This window comes from Ochlerotatus camptorhynchus, unplaced genomic scaffold (genome assembly GCF_037179485.1).
Source record: "Ochlerotatus camptorhynchus isolate MF236.1 unplaced genomic scaffold, CSIRO-AGI_Acam_v1.1 ptg000083l, whole genome shotgun sequence".
Taxonomy (NCBI): domain Eukaryota; kingdom Metazoa; phylum Arthropoda; class Insecta; order Diptera; family Culicidae; genus Ochlerotatus; species Ochlerotatus camptorhynchus.
In genome coordinates, this window is record NW_027040573.1 from 613,032 (window position 1) to 634,136 (window position 21,105).

The 21,105-nt window shown below is 38.1% G+C and overlaps 1 protein-coding gene across 5 annotated transcripts in view; it reads left to right on the plus strand.

Annotated features, from left to right (window-relative positions):
* Window positions 1-21,105, plus strand: part of bru3 (bruno 3) — a 556,696-nt gene that overhangs the window by 493,293 nt on the left and 42,298 nt on the right. For all 5 annotated transcript variants that reach the window (XR_010517464.1, XM_065218091.1, XM_065218093.1 and 2 more), the window contains exon 6: window positions 11,705-11,945. Coding sequence is in view for 4 of the 5 variants with exons in the window: in XM_065218091.1 (XP_065074163.1) it covers window positions 11,705-11,945 (241 nt within the window). In the remaining variant the exon portion in view is untranslated. The remainder of the gene's footprint in view (window positions 1-11,704; window positions 11,946-21,105) is intronic.

Consider the following 21,105-nt stretch of genomic DNA (forward strand, 5'->3'; position numbering starts at 1 on the left):
AGTTATTGGAACTGCCCTTAAGATCTCTAAAATTACGTAAAGACCTCTAGACTTAGCTTTTCTGTGGTACTTGAAACTTTTTTAAATTTTCTACAATTTTCCACAAGTTCTATCTATGTACATCTCTGAAGTTCTCTTCACTTTCCTCAAATTCTGTGGATATCCCTGAAGTAATAAGGTCTTTGTAACAGTGCGCAAAACAGTCAGGTTCATTGAGTCATTTTTATATGAATATGAACTGCCATTTGCCTCATCATTCACTGCCTCGTGAGAGTCTGAAAGATTGAGAGGTAAACGAGTCACTGCCTGCCGAGCACTCAGTCAGTAGCTCAGTCAACACGTTTATTCTGCCATGATGGTACCCAATATTTGTTTTGAATGACTGAGCGTACATTTTCTATGGAAAAATGACTCAATGACATGCTGTGTGAGCGAAAGCTAGCGGTGTTCGTCGCCTGCTCGTGAGTGACTGAATGTTTTTGTTGGCTCTTTCATTGCCTCGTTCTTTACCGTTTGGTACAAACGGTCTGCACAGAGCGATGGATTGAAGAGTGCAGTGCTTTCACACTCAGCCTAGGCAGTCAATAATTTTACGCTCTGCTTTGTAAATGTTCCTGAAGCTAATGGAACCCTCTTGAAGTTCTTGAAGCATCCCTAGAGTTCCTAAATTTTCCAGAATTTTCGGAACTTTCTTTATGTTCCCATTGTTTGTTTATGATGCTTCCCTGAAAGCAGTTGCTGCCAATCCACCTAAAAATTTTAAATTTTCTTCAATTTTCATGAAGTTGGTCAGACTGCCCTGAAGAATTCAGTATTCTCCTGGTGATTTTCCTGGACCTACGCTGTAATTACCGGAACTGCCATGTTTCTCGGACTTTCCTTAAATTTTCGGAGGCTTCTTCGGAACTTCAAAGTGCGCTTTTTAATGAGCAATAACTCTTTTGAACATGGCATACAGATTCTGTAACGAATTGTGTTTAACAGATTGAGACCACTTGAGAAGATTTCTTTCGAAGAGTACCAGGCTGGTTTTCATGAGAGTCGATCAACGATGGTTAAAATATTTGCTCTGCATCGGAGATGAACTAGCCCGTGGCTAAACATTTTCTGAATAAATTAAAAAAAAATAATATGTCCCGGGGCAATAACACTCATTGACTCTGAGAGATGAACTAGCCGCGGACTAAAAATAGAGATGAAATAAATTTAAAAAAACTGATTGACCCACTCATTCGTGCTATTTTTGTATTATTTAAAGGGATAACCTTAATTTCGAAGCTAAAAATTTGAAATCGATAGAATTCACAGCGCACGTCGAAAGGTTTTTTGACGGATTTTGGTGATATTGACTCCAAACCTCAGATACGGAACATTCAACACATTCGAAATTTTCTGGACTCGAATTGAAAGCTATTACATATAACTATCACTCACTATCCCAAACAGCGCTCTCTATCTTTCTGCATCGAGAAACAAGAACCTATTCATTACTATTCGTTCTCCACCTTCAATTAAGAACACATCCATCCACATCTTTAAATCTCCTCACTAGTACCAACTTGTTCCATATCAACTGCATTCAATTCCACACCCAGACCAGCCTGAAAGTTCAACATTCCACACCCGGCCAGAGCCGTGTAATCTGCTTCTTGAATAATAAATGAACTTCTCAGATTTGATTTGAAATATTCAAAGGCGATATTAGATTTGCGGTTGCAACATACAACTGGAGCCAGTCAAAGCGCCGGAGCACCGACTGCATACAACTGCTGCTGGTGTGACTGTGAGAAATGGATGATGCAGAGCAACAAGACTGAAGGGACGGGAATACCGTACATGTGCGGTTGCAACGCTTTTCCACAAACTATTTATCATTCAAGTGGAAAATGAAAGAAATGTGGCTTGTAACTAGGAACAGCAGCAGGAGAAGGTGGTTTCCGTTTGTTGGTTGTCCTCATCATCGGCACTGCTGGCTAGGGGCAGGAGTGAACCGAAGAGAAGACGTTTCCACTTGACTGAAGTCGCAACAGCATCAATGGTGCACTTTCGCGTCCCCAAACATCCTCCCCGGCCTTGTCTTTCAACCGCAAACGTGCCTGAAGATGGTCCTCCATAGATCAGCATCCTAGCCTAGATAGAAGGGCACAAGTGAGCTGACGATGGTGGATGAGTGAAAACTCATTTAAGTGTCTATTCAGGTCTACCACCAAAAGTGAAGTAGGTAGCAGCCCTGCTCGACATGGAAGCCAAGTCTAACTCGTTGAATGGAGCGGGAAAACTAATCAACGCGGTTATCGATTGGCAAATCGGGAAAGGACCGTTTTATATTCCACCAGCAACTAGACGACCTCACCCGAGATGCCAAGTTTGACATAGGTTAACGATTGCTTTGACACGTACTTGATATTTCCCCTGCTTCTCATGACCCTTTCGAGCGAGTTGCTTGAAAAGTTCTCTGCCAGCACCTCCTCTTTGATGGTTAGCAATTGATATTCAAGAGACGTATTGATCGTCGATGGTTGCGAAATCGTATCGTTGCGTTACAAATTGCATTGAATTGATGCATCCATTGTTCAGGATTTTCCAACTGCAAGGTGGTCTAATCAATAATGGTTATGTAGATTGGGCAAAATTCAACCTTTAAATTTCAGATCAGCTCAAATACTTCATCAGAAGTGGACATGTTGCCGGATCTCCTCAATCAATTACTGCCAATCGACAGCTCATACACTGTCCAATTTGTTACAACAAACGACACGCTCCGAACCTACCGAATTCAATTAATCACTGCCACCTTTATCAGCATAAGCCCTCCAATCATAAAGGGAACCCCTCCTCCCAGCTCCAACCACATACCCAGCGAACCGAATCAATAGCAGCTCAATTTTCCACCAAATGAGCGCGCGAACACGACTCCCCACAATGGAAATATCATATCATGTAATTTATCGTCATTGCCGTGTGCCCTCTGCACCTCGAATCGTGTGTTAACAAAGAGACGTGCCCTTTGCCACTACCACTGCCTGGCAAGACGATATGACGATGGTTGGAACATGTACGAGAGCTCCTTCGAGGAGGCACTTCCTTTTTCCGGAGTATAACCGTCATCATCGCCATCGTCGTCGTCGTCGGTTAAGGTGGCATGGTACTTCATTAGAGGCCTGCCGTGCACGCAGTCGGAAATCGCCATCATTAATAATGGTCCCATTCATTGGAGCTAGATGGCGAAAATCACTTCACCAAGCACAAACAATAACAACAGCTCCACTGCCTTCCGTGAGCAGGCAACTTGTTACAGCGTAACCATTCTTCCATCATCGATTGTCAACCGATATCATAATCGGGATGCTCGGTGTTGGCGCTTAGGATGACGGTGGAAAATTTACCTTTCTCTTGATTAGCGGACAAGCGCGATCGTTTCAGACTGGAATGCATTGGTGTTACTATTTGAGACAAACATATGGAGTGGCATCTCTTAGGTCGGTCGTTAATGTCTAAAAATAATTGGACATTCTTTACAATAATGTATATGAAACAGTGGAACGATTAGATCCAGTATCGCCTGCCCTTCGGACGAATAAATCTGCAGTTCAACCGGAATGCTTTGGGGAAAGCTATTTAGGAGCTCCCGGTTCCTCTAACTTAACCGTGCAAATTACGGTCAGTGATCATCTTGGTCGCTTGGAGATTGGGGTTCTTTCAACTTGCTGTTTGACGCAGATCCATGTTTCAGCACCGCAATATCAATTCCTATTCATAGAAGCCCGGAACGTAGTATTCTGCTACTTATCCTGAAAATGTTCATTCTATTCAACCAATACGTCTGCGCATCAGGTCTACTATAGAAATTGTGAACTTAATATCAAAATGCGCTTTGTACAAAGATTGATTCCTTCTATATTGCTGTGACAGATTATGATAAATGGTTAATATTGTTGACCAAGACGTTGCTTGGTGAAGTCATTCGTTCAACCCAGCTGTTTTAAAGATCATTTACAGGCCTCAGAACAGATCGCAGCTTGCTAAATAGTCGAAAAATACGGGATGGATCAGTTTTACTAAATAACTGTTTCCTCAAGGTTGTGCTGCTGTCTCGATCCTGTTAGTGACCTGTAGCAGCAGCTGTGGGTACAAATAAACCTGTTTGCGTTCTCAGTGAGCATTAAAGTGATATATCTATGCCAACTCTGATAGTTGTATCTTTCGCCATTGGAGCATGATTTTCCATTTCAATTCGATGATTACAATCATTCTAACATTTACTGGACTGCTGTTGGTGATGGTGAACTAACAAAAAAATCTAGTCTAGCTCGTCTTTCTTCCTCGCATGGTGTTCTAACGACGCCTTCTGTTCCAATGGACTAATTAAGGTCAATGCTGTAAGAAATATCAGCTCCCGGATCCTTGACCTAGTATTCGGGAATGATGTAGAACTACTAGGACTAGTAGGAATATCTTTAGGGATCACCGGCCGTTTTGAGCTGTCATATGACAACCTGACGTTTGACTATCGGAGAACTATTAATGATTCATTGATTGAAGCTGTTCATTCTATTGATGGGTGATTACTGAACAGTGATGAACATTTTGATGATATTGTAGAGACTGTTCAACGAGATTCGTTGTACAATTGAAGCACAAGTACCGCTTTAGTGTCCTCCGAAGCTACTTGGGAAAATAATCATCTCAGCAAGCTAAATTGGCATAGACGATCTGTTCTGCGGAAATACAGTTGATACCGCATGTTTCACTGATTCAGGCTCCCTCCAGTTTGTTTCATAACCCCAGAATATGAGTCTAAAGTTAGAGCGATGTTCGTGTAAGTTTAACTGCTTCCATATAAATTCCCATACGAACATAACACCATTTGCGTGACATCTAAACCATAATCAATCTTTACCATATTTTGGGGTTTTGGATCAAGCTGAATGGTGGCCGTAACGATTTCAAATGCTGTTTTAAATAATGAAACACCCAACTATCCACACACACACATACTCCTTTCCTCCGCCTTTGTATCTGTCATTCCCTACCAAAGTAGAGACTGAATTGGGTTAAGAGGCGACATCTTATCCATTTGACAGGTCTTCTGCTTGACTGGAATAACTTTTCATATGACTTTGACAGATAATCGATTGTTCAAATTTTGACATGTTGTCTCTTTATAAATGCAGCCCCTTTACTTGCCTCTTAAGGTATGCAAACTTTTAAGCTATTTGTATAATTTTCTTTTAAATGTAGGGCTACACGCACCACCTTAAGAAATACTAAATTTTCGATTTATTTTAATCAAAAATAAACATTCTACAGTACATTTATTAGTCTGAATAATCTTCTTGATGACCGGGAATACCATGTGAACATATGCATTGATCACCGAGAAAATGGTTTTACAAAAAATCTTATCAAAATACCCACCAATGCACAGTGGTTCCTGGCTGGCCAAAACCTCAAAAAATTAAGTTGATATTTTTTTTATTTCAATATTTTTTTTATCATTTTTACTGTGAAGAGTATCTTAAATTGAATGATTTGTGCAGTTCTGTTGATTACATATTTGTTTATGGTTGTTATAGTGTAGCGATATCACAAATTTTTGAAAAAAATCGTAATGTTTCTTATTACTGTTTTGCTAAAATATAGCAAAAAATAAAGTGTTTATCAACTTGGTTGCTTGAGAATGGATGGTAAAAAAGAGTGTATGCACTGTTTTAAGTGACAGTTTCGAATAAAAAATTAGCAAAAATATACTTTTTCCACATTTAGACTAAGCAAAACATATGACGGACACATCCGCCCACTATCTTTTAGTAACCAAAAGATAGCTGGAAAAGCTAGCTTTCAAATAGGCTTTAATATGTTTTGAAATTTTTTGCGAAAGATGTTGAAATTAGGAATAACAAGTTGAGTGTTCTTTGGAAAATATCCGTTTTTAAGTTATATAATCTGCGATGTATACTGTAGCAAGCTGCACAATGCCTTTTTTAAAGCACACCAACACGCTCACACATACACACACGTACCATATATCTATCTCTTATGGTTCATGAGTTTTTTTTTTTTTTAACATGCAGGTTAGGGTGGCCCCTAGACAATCGGCATTCTTTAAATATCTTTTTATACGTTCATTTCTCGTGGTATTTTTAAACGAGACACTTTAAGAACTTGTTATGACGCATATTTTTGCTAAGCTGTTATCTCTTTTATTTGAAAAGTTATGGCTAGCTTTTGCTGAAAAATATTACTTTTTTTTAATTAAAATAAATCAAAGACATCATCTCAAGAAGACTGGCAACTTTGCCAGAATCCACGCGACAGATACAATAGCGCTGCGCTTGAGTGAAGGTGGAAGCAAAGCATAGAAAAATTAGCAAATACACAAACCTTTCTTCTGAGGATGCAATATTTGCTATAAAATTCGTTCGAAGCATTTACCTTTGAGCGGCAGATGACACGATTGTACCTGTCTTATAGCGTTCGTATGAAAAATGGAAGAGTTGCCAGTCTTCTTGATTTGTTGTTTTTGATTAAATGCTTTGAACAGTAAAAGCTCTTGCAGTTTTTTACAAAAAAAAAAATAAGAAAAAACGATGTTTCCTATGAAATTAAATGTTTGAAAATCGGTTTGCTCCATTTTGAGATATTGACAATTGAAAAGAGCAACTTTTTCGAAGAAAATAGCCTTGAGAAAAAATATGCGACATCAAAAGTTCTTAATGTAATCAGAACAATTTTTTTACGAGAAATTAACGCATGAAAAGATATTCAAAAAACCCGATTTTAGTGGCCACCCTAACCTGCTTGTTTAAAAAAAAATCATAGCTCATGAACCATAAAAGATAAAAACGTTGTGTCTTCAACAAAGTTGCTTTGAATTGAATGTTCTACAACTGTTTAGAACACTGCTTTGGTATATCTCAAATAATAAAAAAGTTTGTATTATTAATTCACCAATTTTATGGACCACCCTAATTTTACGAACAAAACATATGAAGCATGTTTACCTAAGAAACCCTATACCTAAACTGATGGTTTGGGCGCAAACATTTTTGTCTTCCTAAATACGGCTTTGGGACCATTGTGCATTGGTTCTGGCTCTACTATATTCCTTTTTGTGACGTCTTGATTGTCAAGTTTTCTTCGTACAGCTAAAAAACATCTATTTCAACTGTTTTATGCCTATTTGCAACAATTTTGAGGTTTTGGCCAACTTTTGTTCTAAGGGGAACCACTGTGCAATGGCAGGGGGAGGGTGGCAACTCTATCTAAGATGCAGGAAATTGTATGCTTTACTGTTGTGAGATGCACTCGCGCTTAATAGATAGAAACACAATTGATTATGATTTTGAAGATTTCCTGCATAAAGGTGGAGAGCGATGCGAGTAGATGGGTTTAGATGCAAGAGATGAAAAAAGATTTTTCGTAGATTGATTCGCTAGTGTGACATTCTTTGACCATTTAAAATCTAAATTTAAATGTGTCGCACCCCTCTGGCAGGGGTGATATGTCCCACCTTGTAAGTGCTTTTTGCTAGATACTATGTAGATGACATGCATTTTTACTTATCTCTTTTTTTTTTTTTTCCTTTGGTTTGTTTTTTCCGTCGATCTTGTTTTCCGTGCTGAGCACCAATGCTACCGACGTGCCAGGAAGGCAGCTCCCACACCTGGACCCTACCTATCGACCCATCAACTCATGAACCGGGGACCAACGGCTTTACTTCCCATCCGAAGGAAGGCGTGATCAGAGATGTTATGCCTCAGAACATCCCGGCGGCGCCGACTGGGATTGAACCCAGGCCTGCTGGGGTGAGAGGTAATCACGCTTACCACTACACCACCGGCGCCGTTATTTTACTTATCTCATAACAGCAATTTAATTGCAACGGCAGCATAGAAGTTACCAAATCACATGGTGCATGATGAGCCACCCTCAACTTAGAACTATGGATTAGAAACACTAACTTATGATCGAAAAACATTATGTTTTCACACAGTTCACGAAATTGGAAATGGTCGATTCATATTTCAATGTTAGGAATGCTCTTATATTCTACTATGAAAACTGTCACAAATCGTAGGCGCAGTAGGCGCCGCCAGGATTTTCTGAGGCATAAAGTCTCTGATCAGAGAAGTAAAGCCGTTGGTCCCGATCCATGAGTTGATTGGTCATTAGGTAGGGTCCAGGTATGGTAGCTGCATCCCGGCGTCAGTAGCATTGGTACTCAGTACGGAAAAGAAGATCGACGGAAAATAATTCCAAATCTTACATCGAAAAGCACTAAGTTTATTTAAAAAAACAATGTGAGCTGAAATAGTAAATGTATCGAATAGAATAGCATTTAACCTCAAAATATTACCTGGTAGAGCAATACAAAATTGATCAAAGTGTCTATTAAGCGAAAAAGTAGCAAATTAGCAAAATTTACGTGATGTCGTGTAATTTGTAATAATTTTAGTTTTTCGCTTCATGTGCGCGATTTGTTGCATAAAATTACTCTAGATATATAATTACGCTAGATGTTTTCAGATAGTTTTTAAATTACGCTCAAGCTAAAATTCATTATTTTTTGCTGTGCGGTGTACCTCAAGGGAGAAACCTTAGCCCTATGCTACATTGCAGCATTTGTTCATTCACTATGAACACGTATTTTATACACTAGTGATGTAAACATTTGCATGGAAAACACGTGCGCAGAGGACTGTGTTGAGTTACAAAGACTCGTGGATTCTTTCTAGGATTGAAGTCGATATATTTTGCAGATGTGTGGTAAAATGTAGTGCCATTTTATTCTGCAGAAAAAAATTAAACCGATCAATTATAACTATCGTCTACCTAGACAGATCCTTGAACGGTTCAATTAGGTCCATAAAAGTCTCCTTAATAAAGACACAGTTTTAAGCTGTAATATCGAAGGCATACAAGCCGCTTGGATTTATCTTTAGGCTTGCTGTTGGATTCCGTGACCCTCTGTGTTTTGTGCTATTGAACTGCACATACCTACGATCAGTTTTTAAATATTATGTAGTTTTGTGGTGTCCTTACAATAGAGTCTGGGTAGATCACATTAAGGTGATTCCTTGTAGAGTTCAAAAATGGCCGCTACGTAGGCTATACATATACTTCTACTTCGAATTTGCAATTACACAAATCTTGGAAATCAGTGCCCAATTTGATCTGAAATTGCTACTTCATGTACATGCAGCAAACGTAGAGTAACAATTTGAATGTTGCACCTGTCGTAGAAGCTTATATTTGTGCACTTAAGGTTTCGAAGTGGTTCCGGAAATAAGGATGTCACAGCGAATCACCTTAAAGCGATTCATAGAAAATTTTAACGCTTAGCCTTTGGTTATCTGCCATGGGCTGATCAAATGAGTCTGCCGCCGAGCGAGCATTGCTATATGCTATTGCGACTCGAAACTATGGAGAAAAGGAGATCAAATTTGAAAGTGACTTTTGACACCAAGTTTTCAACCGACGAAGTTTATTCTTCAGCTATACTTACAGAGTTCAGCATATACGCTCCTGAATGACCCCTCCAAAGCATCGTATATATGCCCGTGACAGTCGTAATGGACCCAGTCGCATTCTGGGACATTTATCTCCCCATTAAAAAAATTGAAATGTTTTTATTTTTCCAAAAATATTGGGAGTAAAAACATATAAGAAACCCAGCTTTTCTTTAGATTCCTGAGAAAAATTTACATGCACACATATTTGATGCCTCTTTATCAAGAAATTACTTAATCAACCTAAGCTAGCTTCATATAGCCAATGGGGAACTACACAAAATAGATCAAATAAACATTAAGTTGAAAGCAAGCAAAACGCTCGCACTAGAAGCATCAAAAGCATGGAAGAAGATTGTCCAATGACGCTTTGTTTAAAACAAAAATGAAGAGTTTCAGTTTTTATGACCAACATCAGAGTCATTTTCCCTATTCGTTAAATTGAGTGGCCTCCAGCCCATCATGTTTCCAGTCGTATTAAGCATTAAATTCATTGTCGAGGAAGAGTTCCATGGCTCTACTAGGTGAACTTGCCATATGTTTTTGATATCCCTTGCTAACCCCCAATTTCGAAGGATCATCGCACAACATTGACGAACGGAAAGACTTCTCGTGGTGAACGAGCAAATGAGGCTACAGATTCATCAGGTGTGCCCTGTTCAGGTTAACAATAGCAATTTAGGCCGAACAAAAGAGGGAAGTTGACAAGCTATGAAGCGGGACCGAAAAAAAGTTTCGTCGCATGCAACAGTTTAGAGTTGGAATTTTTTTGTATCCTAGCAAAAGCTGAACGGAGGAGAACCGGTCAAAACATGGCGAAGCCTAAAAAGCATAAGCAGCCACAGCAGCAGCACGAACAGCAGCAAGTGGAGCGAAAAGAAAGGAGAAAAACATTTCCATTTGGCCGCCGGAACTACCGCTTTTATAGTCATAGTTTTTCCTCGCTTTTCCTCCGCTTGTGTTTCGCTTGCCTGCTGCCAGATTCGCTTTTTGATTTTATGCTGGCTGTTGTACTGTTGAAACTCTTTTTTTTTCTGGGTTCATGCTATTGTGAGAGCCGAGGATGGGGTGAAGCAACACGTTAGTTGAGCGCTACAAGTGCCCCGAGCTAATGGTCTCTGGCCTGGCCCCACTTCGATGCGATGGCTGTGTGCATATTTATGTGCGGGCTTGTTTCGTTTAGTTGTTCATACCGGGCTGGGAAAGAAGGGGAAAGGGAATTTTCATGTCGGTTGCATAAAACGGTCTCAACAGGTGGATCGGGATATTATAGAGTCATTTGAAGGTTTGCTTGTTGAGTGTTTTTTGTGGGGCTGGTGCAAGTCGGAAATGAGGCACATTTCGGGAGATAATTAGACAGCTTTTGTGTGTTTATTAGTCTTAATTAGAGAGATAATTAGAGCTATTTAAAGAGTTTCATAACAAGGTTTAAAGCTTGCATTTATTTGAATGTCAAACGCCATAACTGATAGTCTTTTGATACTAGTTGTTTTGAATACGCCTATAAACAGCAATAGAAACAACATGAAAAGATCATTCTTTCCAAATAAATCATCATAATCATAACCTTATCCTCATCACAACTTGGTGAAGCTTACTATTTGTTGAACACGTCATGTAAATTATCAAAAAGAATAGAACAAAAGCAGCACCTAAATAGTCAACCACCCCGAGCTGAGCCATGGATTATCATGCCATCGTGTAATGAATTATCCTGTTTTTGTCTGGACACTTTATTAAACGATATTAAATCGTAAGCCAGCAGGTCGATGCGATGCTGGCAACGACACCGCACCGGCCAAACAAAGAAACCGACCCCAAAACTACAAAACCCAACTTATGCCGCCCAGTGCCAGTTTGTGTTTGGCTGGAAAAACATATTCTCCCATGTTTACCACCGAGCACACCGTCGTTGGTCGTCGCTCATATTTAGTTTCATTCTACCACCACTATTAATCATCCCCGAAAAAAAGTCACTCCACCCTCCGCATGTTCCCTGGAGGGACAGAGTCCGACCTTTCATGTGTCTCCGTAACCCACAATCTCGTGTAATAATCATAAATGGATATAAATTATGTTGCGGTGTTTAGCCTCCACTTAAGCAGACGATGATTTATACGAGCGAATTAAAATCCTACCATACCAAATGATTTATGTAATTAACGCATGTACTTCTTTTTTTCCTCAAACAGGGTGCGTCCTCTAGCTTAGTGGTCAAGTTTGCGGACACCGAGAAAGAGAGGCAACTCCGTCGTATGCAGCAAATGGCCGGTCATATGAACCTGCTGTCCCCGTTCGTCTTCAACCAGTTCGGACCGTACGGTGCCTACGCACAACAGCAACAGGCAGCACTGATGGCCGCGGCCACCGCACAAGGAACCTACATCAATCCGATGGCTGCACTTGCAACACAAATACCTCATGCGTTGAACGGTGAGTACCTATAAGATTTGTTACTTGTGTCACGTATAGGGATCAGTTCTTTGAGAGGTTAGGTTATCTTTATTAGCGAGACTTTCAGCCAAAGGCTGGTTCATCTCTTGACGAATATTGAGGAATCCCCTAGTGACAGAGTTTGAAATAGCGGTGGGGAGCCAGAAAGGACCCCCTAGTTATAGAGCTAATGAGGTGGGGTATCCAGAAGGGACCCACTAATTAAGAGGAGTGGACAGTCCAGAAAAGACCTCCCAGTTCTTTGAGAGATGGCGAGAACCTGCTAAATATTCTTGAGGTTTATCAGCTTTCTAAGAAGTTGAAAACCATGATACGCTCATTTAAGGCAACTCTGAGTGGTTTTAGTTCCCTGGGAAACAATCCATTGTGAATTTGGTTGAATATTAAATAAATATTTCAATTAATGGTCTTCTGTGCTGAAATGCTGCAGGATATCACCGTATATCGAGGCTATGCTGACTGTTTAGAACTACAATACCTTCTTGAAATCTTTAGTGATTGGTGTGAACGTAATTTTAAGGTCCTGTGCGTCTCAAAGTGCTGCGTAATTAGTTTCCGCCGAACTAGGACTGCCGTTTTGTTTGATTATAACGTTGCTGGTACTGCAGTTGAACGTGTCGATCAAGACCACGGTGTCATGTTGGATGAAAAGCTCACATACACTCGCCACTTCTCAACTACGATCGACAAAGCAAATCGTCAGCTTGGATTCATGTTCAAGATCTCTAAGGAATTTCGTGATCCTCTGTGTTTTAAAGCAATTGGTACGCTCACTACTGGAATTCACGTGTGTTGTCTGGAATCCCTACCAAGCAGTGTGGAGTGGACGATTCGAAGCTGTTCAACGCAAATTCGTCAGATACGCACTGCGCTATCCTCCTTGGAGTGACCCGCTGAATTTACCACCGTATGCTGACCGCTCTCGTTTATTGGGCTTGGATGCTCTTGCTAAGCAACGAAACATATCGCAGATCGTCTTCGTTGCTGAAGACTTGCTGGCAGAATTTGGTGTTCCTGAGTTACTTGTCAAAATTAATCTGTATGCTCCTGCCCGATCACTCCGTCCGAGAACCTTGCTTCATAAAGAAGTACATGCAACCAACTATGCTGCAAACAGTTCCTTTGTCGTCATGATTCATTAATTCAACGAAGCATCTGACCTATTTGACTTTTACATCAATGCCTCCAGATTTCGTCATCGTTTGCTGCCGGCCAATTTTTAATTTTTAATGAGTGACTACATTTAGATTTAAGTGTTTTATTGAGACTACCAAGTCAGATGGACTTTAATAGTGATAATACATTCTGGAGGAGTGGTTAAATTCTAATTTCAACCTCAGAACTCCAGATTCATAAGATTTGAATCCTCAAACCTCCATTGGTTTTAGAAAACTGGATGGGAGTTCTATGAATAAATTTCAAATCATTTACAATCATACTGTTTGAAAAATTTCATGAGGAATATTAAAAAAAATACATGCAGTTCGTACAAGAAATTATTATCAAAAATCATAAAAATAGTAAGACGATTTCCACAGAAATGCTGTTGAAACTTATCCATGCGTTGATTACTGAGGGCTCCTTATAAAACTGTTTTAAATGTTAATATTGATTAATATTTGTTAGATTATTTAATATTTATTTGGAACTTCTTGGTTCATTCAATATATCCTGAAAGATTTTAAATTTTTTAATTTTTTTTATAAGGAATCGAAGTACCATGATTTTCAATTAGAATTTTGTACTGAAATTCTTTCTAAAATTACTCATAAGGTTCCATTATACTAGCACATTGTTGATCTCAGCTTATTGTCGAAGAACATTGAATCAAGTGGATGACATGACTCTTTCCCAAGTAACACACAAAACATCTTTTTAAATAAGAATTCGAAAGCATGTTCTATAAGTGATATAGAAAACATCCCGAGCTTTGATAGAGCTCTGTTAATGTTTTCTGACTACTTCTCAGATTTTTTCACCCTCCAAGATGATCGTATTTGACTTTGATCTTTATAAATGTGCATCTTACTTTTATAATACCACAACAAAACACGAAAAGATGCTAGATCGGTTTCCATAAAGCAGTTAAAATGATAATTCAGATGCCGCTTCCAATACTTTTCAAAACATCTTCATGACGAACCAAATGCATTTTCTCTAGAATATGATTTTCATGCCATTGACGAAGAACATCATAGATAGTAAGCCTAAGTAAGTCATCTTTCGAAATTAGTCTAGTTAAGAAGGTGCAATCCTATCACGCCAAGAAGCAGTGTTCGAATCCCATGCTAAATTTTTTTTATCGTAGTTTTGCGCCTAAAATTTATTGGTTATTATGATGTTTTCCAGAACATGTTATATGACCATAATGTTAATAGACTACGTTTACAAGCTCCTCCTCTCGCTTGGTTTTCTGCCATGTATGAGAACTTGATGGATAATAAAGCATGTTTTACCAAGACGCAGAGTTGGTCTACTAGAGAAGTTCCAAACCTAGTACGCTGAATACCTGATTTAGAATCCCATGCTAGGTTATGTCTTATTTTTGTTTTGGAAAATTCTTTTTGGCCATTTAATTTGATTGGTTATTGCGATGATTTACAAAACTTGTTATATGACAATTGATTTGTTGTATAACGCTTCGAAACTTGCGCTTCAGTTGTATGAAAAAGTATGAAATGAAGTATTTTCAAATCAAATTGTACACTCATATATGTTTTAAGGCAGTATTTTAAGCACCTTTATGACAAGTTGTGTTGCTTGGGTTATTTCACTTTAATTCTGTAAACATGTATGCGTAATTTATGTACAACTCACGCATCATCCGAGTTCGTTTTTTACGAGTAATCCCTTCACAACAAACAATGTTAGCCGTAGATTAGCTTAAAATGCCAAAAACTAGCTGTAAAAACCTGTATAAGCTTATCTGCAGATTAAATTGTAAGTTGAATTCTCATTATCCTCGCTTAATCTGTCTACTTTTTATGTATTTGTAGTTATTTTTTGTTATAATTTTGGTCTGGTGTCTGAAAACCAAGAAAATTTTCAGAACACCTGTAATGGGTCAATTAAATTTAATCTCTATAATAAAGATACGAGATGAGTCTTTTTCTAATACTATAACATTACACGAGTAAGACCGAGACTTTCTACTAAAATTATTCAATTTATTAGTAAATTATTTCAAAACAGAATATATAAAAGCAAAGTTCTACGAGTCTAAGTTCTAGGTCACTAATCAAATAATTAATTAAGAAGTATTTTTTAGAGTTTAGTTTAAAAAATAATCAGCCTTGAATTCGCTTGAAATACTCAAAGAGACTCCATTGAAATTCTGTTCTGTATTCCTTTGGAATTTTCTCCGGAATTTCCATGAAACTCTCGAATTTGTATGAAACACTCTTGGAACTACTTTGGAATATTTGCTTTAATTGTATTAGAGTTCTTCTCATAATTAGCATGAGAATCGTAGAATTCTCGCGTCACTTTTCAATTGGTCGAATCTCTTCATCGACTCTCTCTTTCGGTAATAACTCGGCTCCAAAAACATGTTCAGCTGTTTTCATCATCATTCATCATAACGTAATATCGCAAATTATCGTGTGTGCCTGCTCAAAACTGTTCGAGATTATCATAAATGATGCTCTGTTCACGTGTTGCAAAAATTATATCGATACAGAACAACACAGCATCCAGCGCGTATGTGGATCTAAAAGCTGCATTTGACACGGTGGACCATAATATCCTACTTGCCAAGCTGGAGATACTTGGCGTCAACGGCTGTGGATTGGTTCAGATCTTACCAGCCAAGTTATTAACGGAAGAGAGAGTCGGTGAAACGAATCGATCAATGTAGATTGGTCTATTTTAAAAGTGACGCGAGTATTCTCGTAAGCTTTCCAAAGTATTATTCAAATATATCCATGTTTTTATTTTATTTTATTTATTTATTTATTCATCTGACTTTCTGTCGTCTTAATGAATGTGATGGGGAAAAGCCAATTTAACTGGCGTAAAAACCTCATATCTTTTCACAATACAGTACAAACATTACAAAACAAGCACATCCGTGAACATAGCATAAAGTTATCATAGCTTCAAATATTAACTGTAGTCAAAACATAAAAACTTAGACTTCAATCAGCTTCATTGGACATCCATCTTCCGAAGCAATCCTCGTTGGTAGTAGTGGATAGAGAAAAAGAAGATACAGGTAAGGCGAACCAGCCAATCAGAATCAGGTTACAATTGAGGAGCAATGGAATATTACTCACCTTTAACAGTAACGAATCTCACTCGATCCATTAATGCAATTCAGTCAGTGTACGCTTGTATGTTGCCACAGTAGAGCTGAAGTCGAACAGGATGTAGATTTTGTTGAACCTAGCCGACCTGAAGCGGACAGGGTCATGAAGGTCGTACAAGGAGTTCCGGGGCTCAAGCAGCAAAAAGTTTCGTTGGTGAAGGAATCGTTCAGGAACGTAAAGATTAAGTTGACTTAGTATCTCCGGTACGTCCGTTTCTCCTGTGAGAATTTTAGCAACAAACACCGCTTGGGCATCATTCCGTCTCTGCTCAAGTGTCTGTAGTCCCAATAATCTGCATCGATCTCCATATTGTAGTAAGTTCAACGGATCTCGCCACAGAAAGCGTCGTAGGTCATATCTCACAAATTTTCTCTGAATTGCTTCGATCCTACTAGCACCATACTACAGAGTTGGACTATAGAATCGATCGCATCAGAACGCAGCACAGAGATCGGAGGCAGAGAGGATCGGTAAATTCGCAGGATATTTTGAACATAAATCCCAGCTGTCAGTTGGTTCTACAGATAATATCGTTATAGTGCAATCGGAAGGTCACGAACTTGAAGAACACGCTCAAGAGACTGACCATTAATTGAATAATCGTATGTAATCGGGTTGAGCTTGCGATGAAACGATATAATGATAAATTTGTGGATGCTCAACGTCAGCATGTTCCGGGAGCACCAATCTGAAAAACTATTCAGCAGCAGTTGTAGAGCATAGCAGTGCTTACTTTACTTTTAATACTTTTAATGATCATGTATATGTTGACAGCGGTGCCGGTGGTGTAGTGGAAAGCGTGATGACCTACCACCCCAGCAGGCCTGAGTTCAATCCCAGTCGGCGCCGCCGGGATGTTCTGAGGCATAACATCTCTGATCACGACTTCCTTCGGAAGGGAAGAAAAGCCGTTGGTCCCCGGTTCATGAGTTGATGGGTCGATAGGTAGGGTCCAGGTGTGGGAGCTGCCTTCCTGGCGTCGGTAGCATTGGTGCTCAGCACGGAAAACAAGATCGACGGAAAACAAACCAAAGAAAAAAAAATGTATATGTTGACGTCATCAGCGTAAAACACACGGCAGCCAGATGGTAGTACGAGGGAAAGCTCGTTGATGAAGAGTGAAAATAACAAAGGACCCAGGTGGAACGCCAGATAAGTTTGAAATTATTAACTATGAATCCCTTTTAAATTGCCCTGAGAATACCTTTGAAACTCTCCACAGAATTTATTTGATTGTTCCATCGAATCCTCATTTATTACCCTAATAAAAATTCATATGAATTACCATCATAATTTACATTAAATTCTCTTCACAATTTTCTTAGAATTCAACTTCAAACTAACATGAAATCCTCCTTAGAATTTTCTCAATTCTCCTAACAATTTACTTAGAATCCTCCACAGCATCGATTCTCATCGTTTCCCCCACCGTGCGGTCAAGCTCGCTTAACATTACTTCTTTTCATGCACTATTCGCTTCGTGTGGGTTTTCGAACCCCAGGTTGAGAATCGATACTTAAACTTTAGTAAACAATTACTGTAAACGTCAATTTATCGAAACTGACGGCTAACCCACGCATTCTAATACCGCCATCAGAGAGATCCCCAACGTGAGGGTGTTAGTGTGCATGCGCGAGGAATTTATCAGTTTACAAAAACACTTAGGTCACTTCGAGATTTGAAATTCTACTCAAAACAATCTTGTAATTTTTTAAAATATTCGAATTAAGTTGAAGATTTCCTCACAATTCCGTTAGACCTGGCACCCATTTGTGTGGCGGCATATGAAATTTACAAAAATTCTACTGTAATTCTTCTTAGTTTCCCTACGTGATCACTTAAAATTCTTATGAATTTATGATTCCATATCGCTTAGTTCTCGAAATTCTGTGGAAACAATATTCAGATTTCCCTTGAAATTTTCCATTCCAAATTTCCATTGAATTCTCATCAGGATTCTTATGAAATTCTACTCAGAACTATCCTAGTTCTCCTTGGTATATACCAGAACCTCTCGTCACAATTTTCTAGAATCCTCCACTGAATTCCCTTTAAAGTTGTAGTCAGATCTCATTTGAATTTCCTTCAATTCTCCTTAAAATTCCATTAGAACTCAGATTCCACCCAAAACCTGAAGGATTTCAGAATTTTCATCATATATATTATTATTTATTAATAATTTATTAATTTGCATCGAGTGTTCATAAGACTTCCCTTCGAATTTAACTCAGAACTACCTTGGAGATCTCCGTTGTAATCAAGTGAAGATTTTTTTCTCTGGATACAATTGAAATTTTACCTGAAGTTCAACAGGAATTCTCCTCAAAATCCCCTTGGCATTCTCTGTAGCACTCACAATCGGGCCGTTCATTATCTACGTAAGAATTTTGGAGAGGTTTTAGAGGAATATGATTTAAAGAGTATTTTAGTGAAACTTTGATATCCACCTAGCAGTAATAAAATAATTAATTTACGACAATTTTTAACACAGGAATTTACTTAATTAAATTAAGGAATTAATTTCCGACAATTTTGACCACGGGATTCTTATGAAATTCTACTCAGAACTATTTTAGTTCTTCTTAGATTTTACCAGAACCTCTCGTAATTCTTGTAATTCTTCTTGAAATTCCATTAGATCTCTGCTCAAATTTAACCCAAAATCTGAAAGATTTCGGAGTTTTCATCATATATATTATTATTTAATTTTCTTCACAATTTGCATCGAGTGTTCATAAGACTTCCCTTCGAATTCAACTCAGAACTACCATGCCCTGAATATCTTAATGTGAAATGATACCAGATTTCGGTATGCTTGTGGTATAAAACCTTGTTTTGATATTGTTCAGTTATCGAAATATTTTGTAAAATATCAAATGAATACCAAAATAACAAAATGTGATCTTTCAGTTTTTAGGCAATAACACCTAAAAGAGTTATTCAATTGGTATTAGAAGACCTTCAAAATAACTAACTATGGTATTCTGGCATCTAAAAAAGCGTCTGTTATCCGTTTGTTATTGAAATAACTAAATTATTTATTAGTTCGGTATTCGAAGAACATTTTTGAGGTATTATTTTTTGTATTTTACCTCTTATGTCAGCCTCATAAATACCATATTAAGGTTGCCAGTTATGCTATTTTCATACCTGAAATTGGTCTTAATAAGTTATTTGTTCCTGCTCGGGTGGAGTTCTCCGTTGTAATCAACTGAAGATTTTTTCCTCTGGATACAATTGAAATTTTACCTGAAATTCACCAGGAATTCTCCTCAAAATCCCCTTGGCATTCTCTGTAGTACTCACAATGGGGCCGTTCATTATCTACGTAAGGATTTTGGAGAGGTTTTATATAATTTAAGGAGTATTATAGGAAAACTTTGATCTCCACCTAGCTTTAATAAAATAATTAATTTACGACAATTTCGGCCACAATGCCATACTGGTCCTAGCAAATGTGATCAAGCATCATTATTTGTATTCAATTGCAAAAGATGATCTACTGCTAACAAAAATTTTAGTTGTGGAGTAGAGTCATAACTGGTGCCATCGTATAATGCCACAACTGGTATACTTACTCTTCTTTAATACTGATGAATGTATTGCATTTCTAAATGTTTGAAGAGTGACATCACTGAAAACTTACATGATAGGTTTTGAATCACAATAGCTCACATTCCCAGGAGCATCCTTGAAATGTTCGCAAATCGCGCAATTATTGACATCTTAGTACAAGCTTAGAAAAAAGTACATTTAGATTAAGTAAAAAAGTAGATCTCATTTTAATATCGAAGTGTGAAATGATCGTTACTTACCTCCGACTTTTGGTGCTTCAAATAAAATCAAACTCAGAGGCGAACCAGCCTTTCCCGAGCAGGAACGAATATCTCGATACCTTAAATTGGTATGGACGACATAAGATGTAAAATACCAAAAAATAATACCAAAAAATGTTCCCACAATACCATTCCAATACCAAATTATGATGAAACAATACCAAAACAATTCCAAACAGGTGTTATTTTGGTATCCAAAAATCAATTTTTGTTATTTAGAAAGTATTTGGTATGCAATTTTTTGGTATTATTCCTTGGTATTTTACCTCTTATGTCATGCTGGTGAATACCAAATGTTGGTATCAGGTCAGAATTAGGTATTCATTGGTTATTTTATCCTGCTCGAGGATCCAGTATATCCAAACTTCGGACAGATGCCCGTAAAATATTCGTGATCTTACCATAAATAGATCTATGTGGCACAAAAGCAAATAATAGAAACAGAGGGACGCAATTTCAACTTTACATTCAGTACTATGCTTCCATATTTTATACTACTTCTTCAAATTTGGGTCAATCAGGGAAAACCCAATACTTTTATCAGATAATCACAAACGTTTAGCTCTTTTTGGTATCAGGTCAGAATGAGGTATTATTTAGTTATTTGTTTCTGCTCGGGTTAGGCTGAAAACCTTTTAAATAAAGATAAAAAAATCATGCCAAGTATAATCAGAAGCACCTGGACCATGTCCATGTGTGGTCTTCGTACATACTCGATATGACCACCACTGATCAATTAAGACGCTGTGTATCTTTTCTTGTATCAACATAAAGATATATACTCATGGATCTTGTTCCAACAATAACTTCGGAAACTGTTAACTGTATCATATCTCCGGAACCAAATTCAAAAGAGCACTATATGAATCAGATACAAGCGCTATAAGACCACTTACACTCCAATCGGTTCTACTATTTCAGAGAAAAGTGAGTTAAAAGCGAAATTTTACAATTTTGTTCAAATCTCCTGAGCCAAAAGTTCAATCAACCGGAACC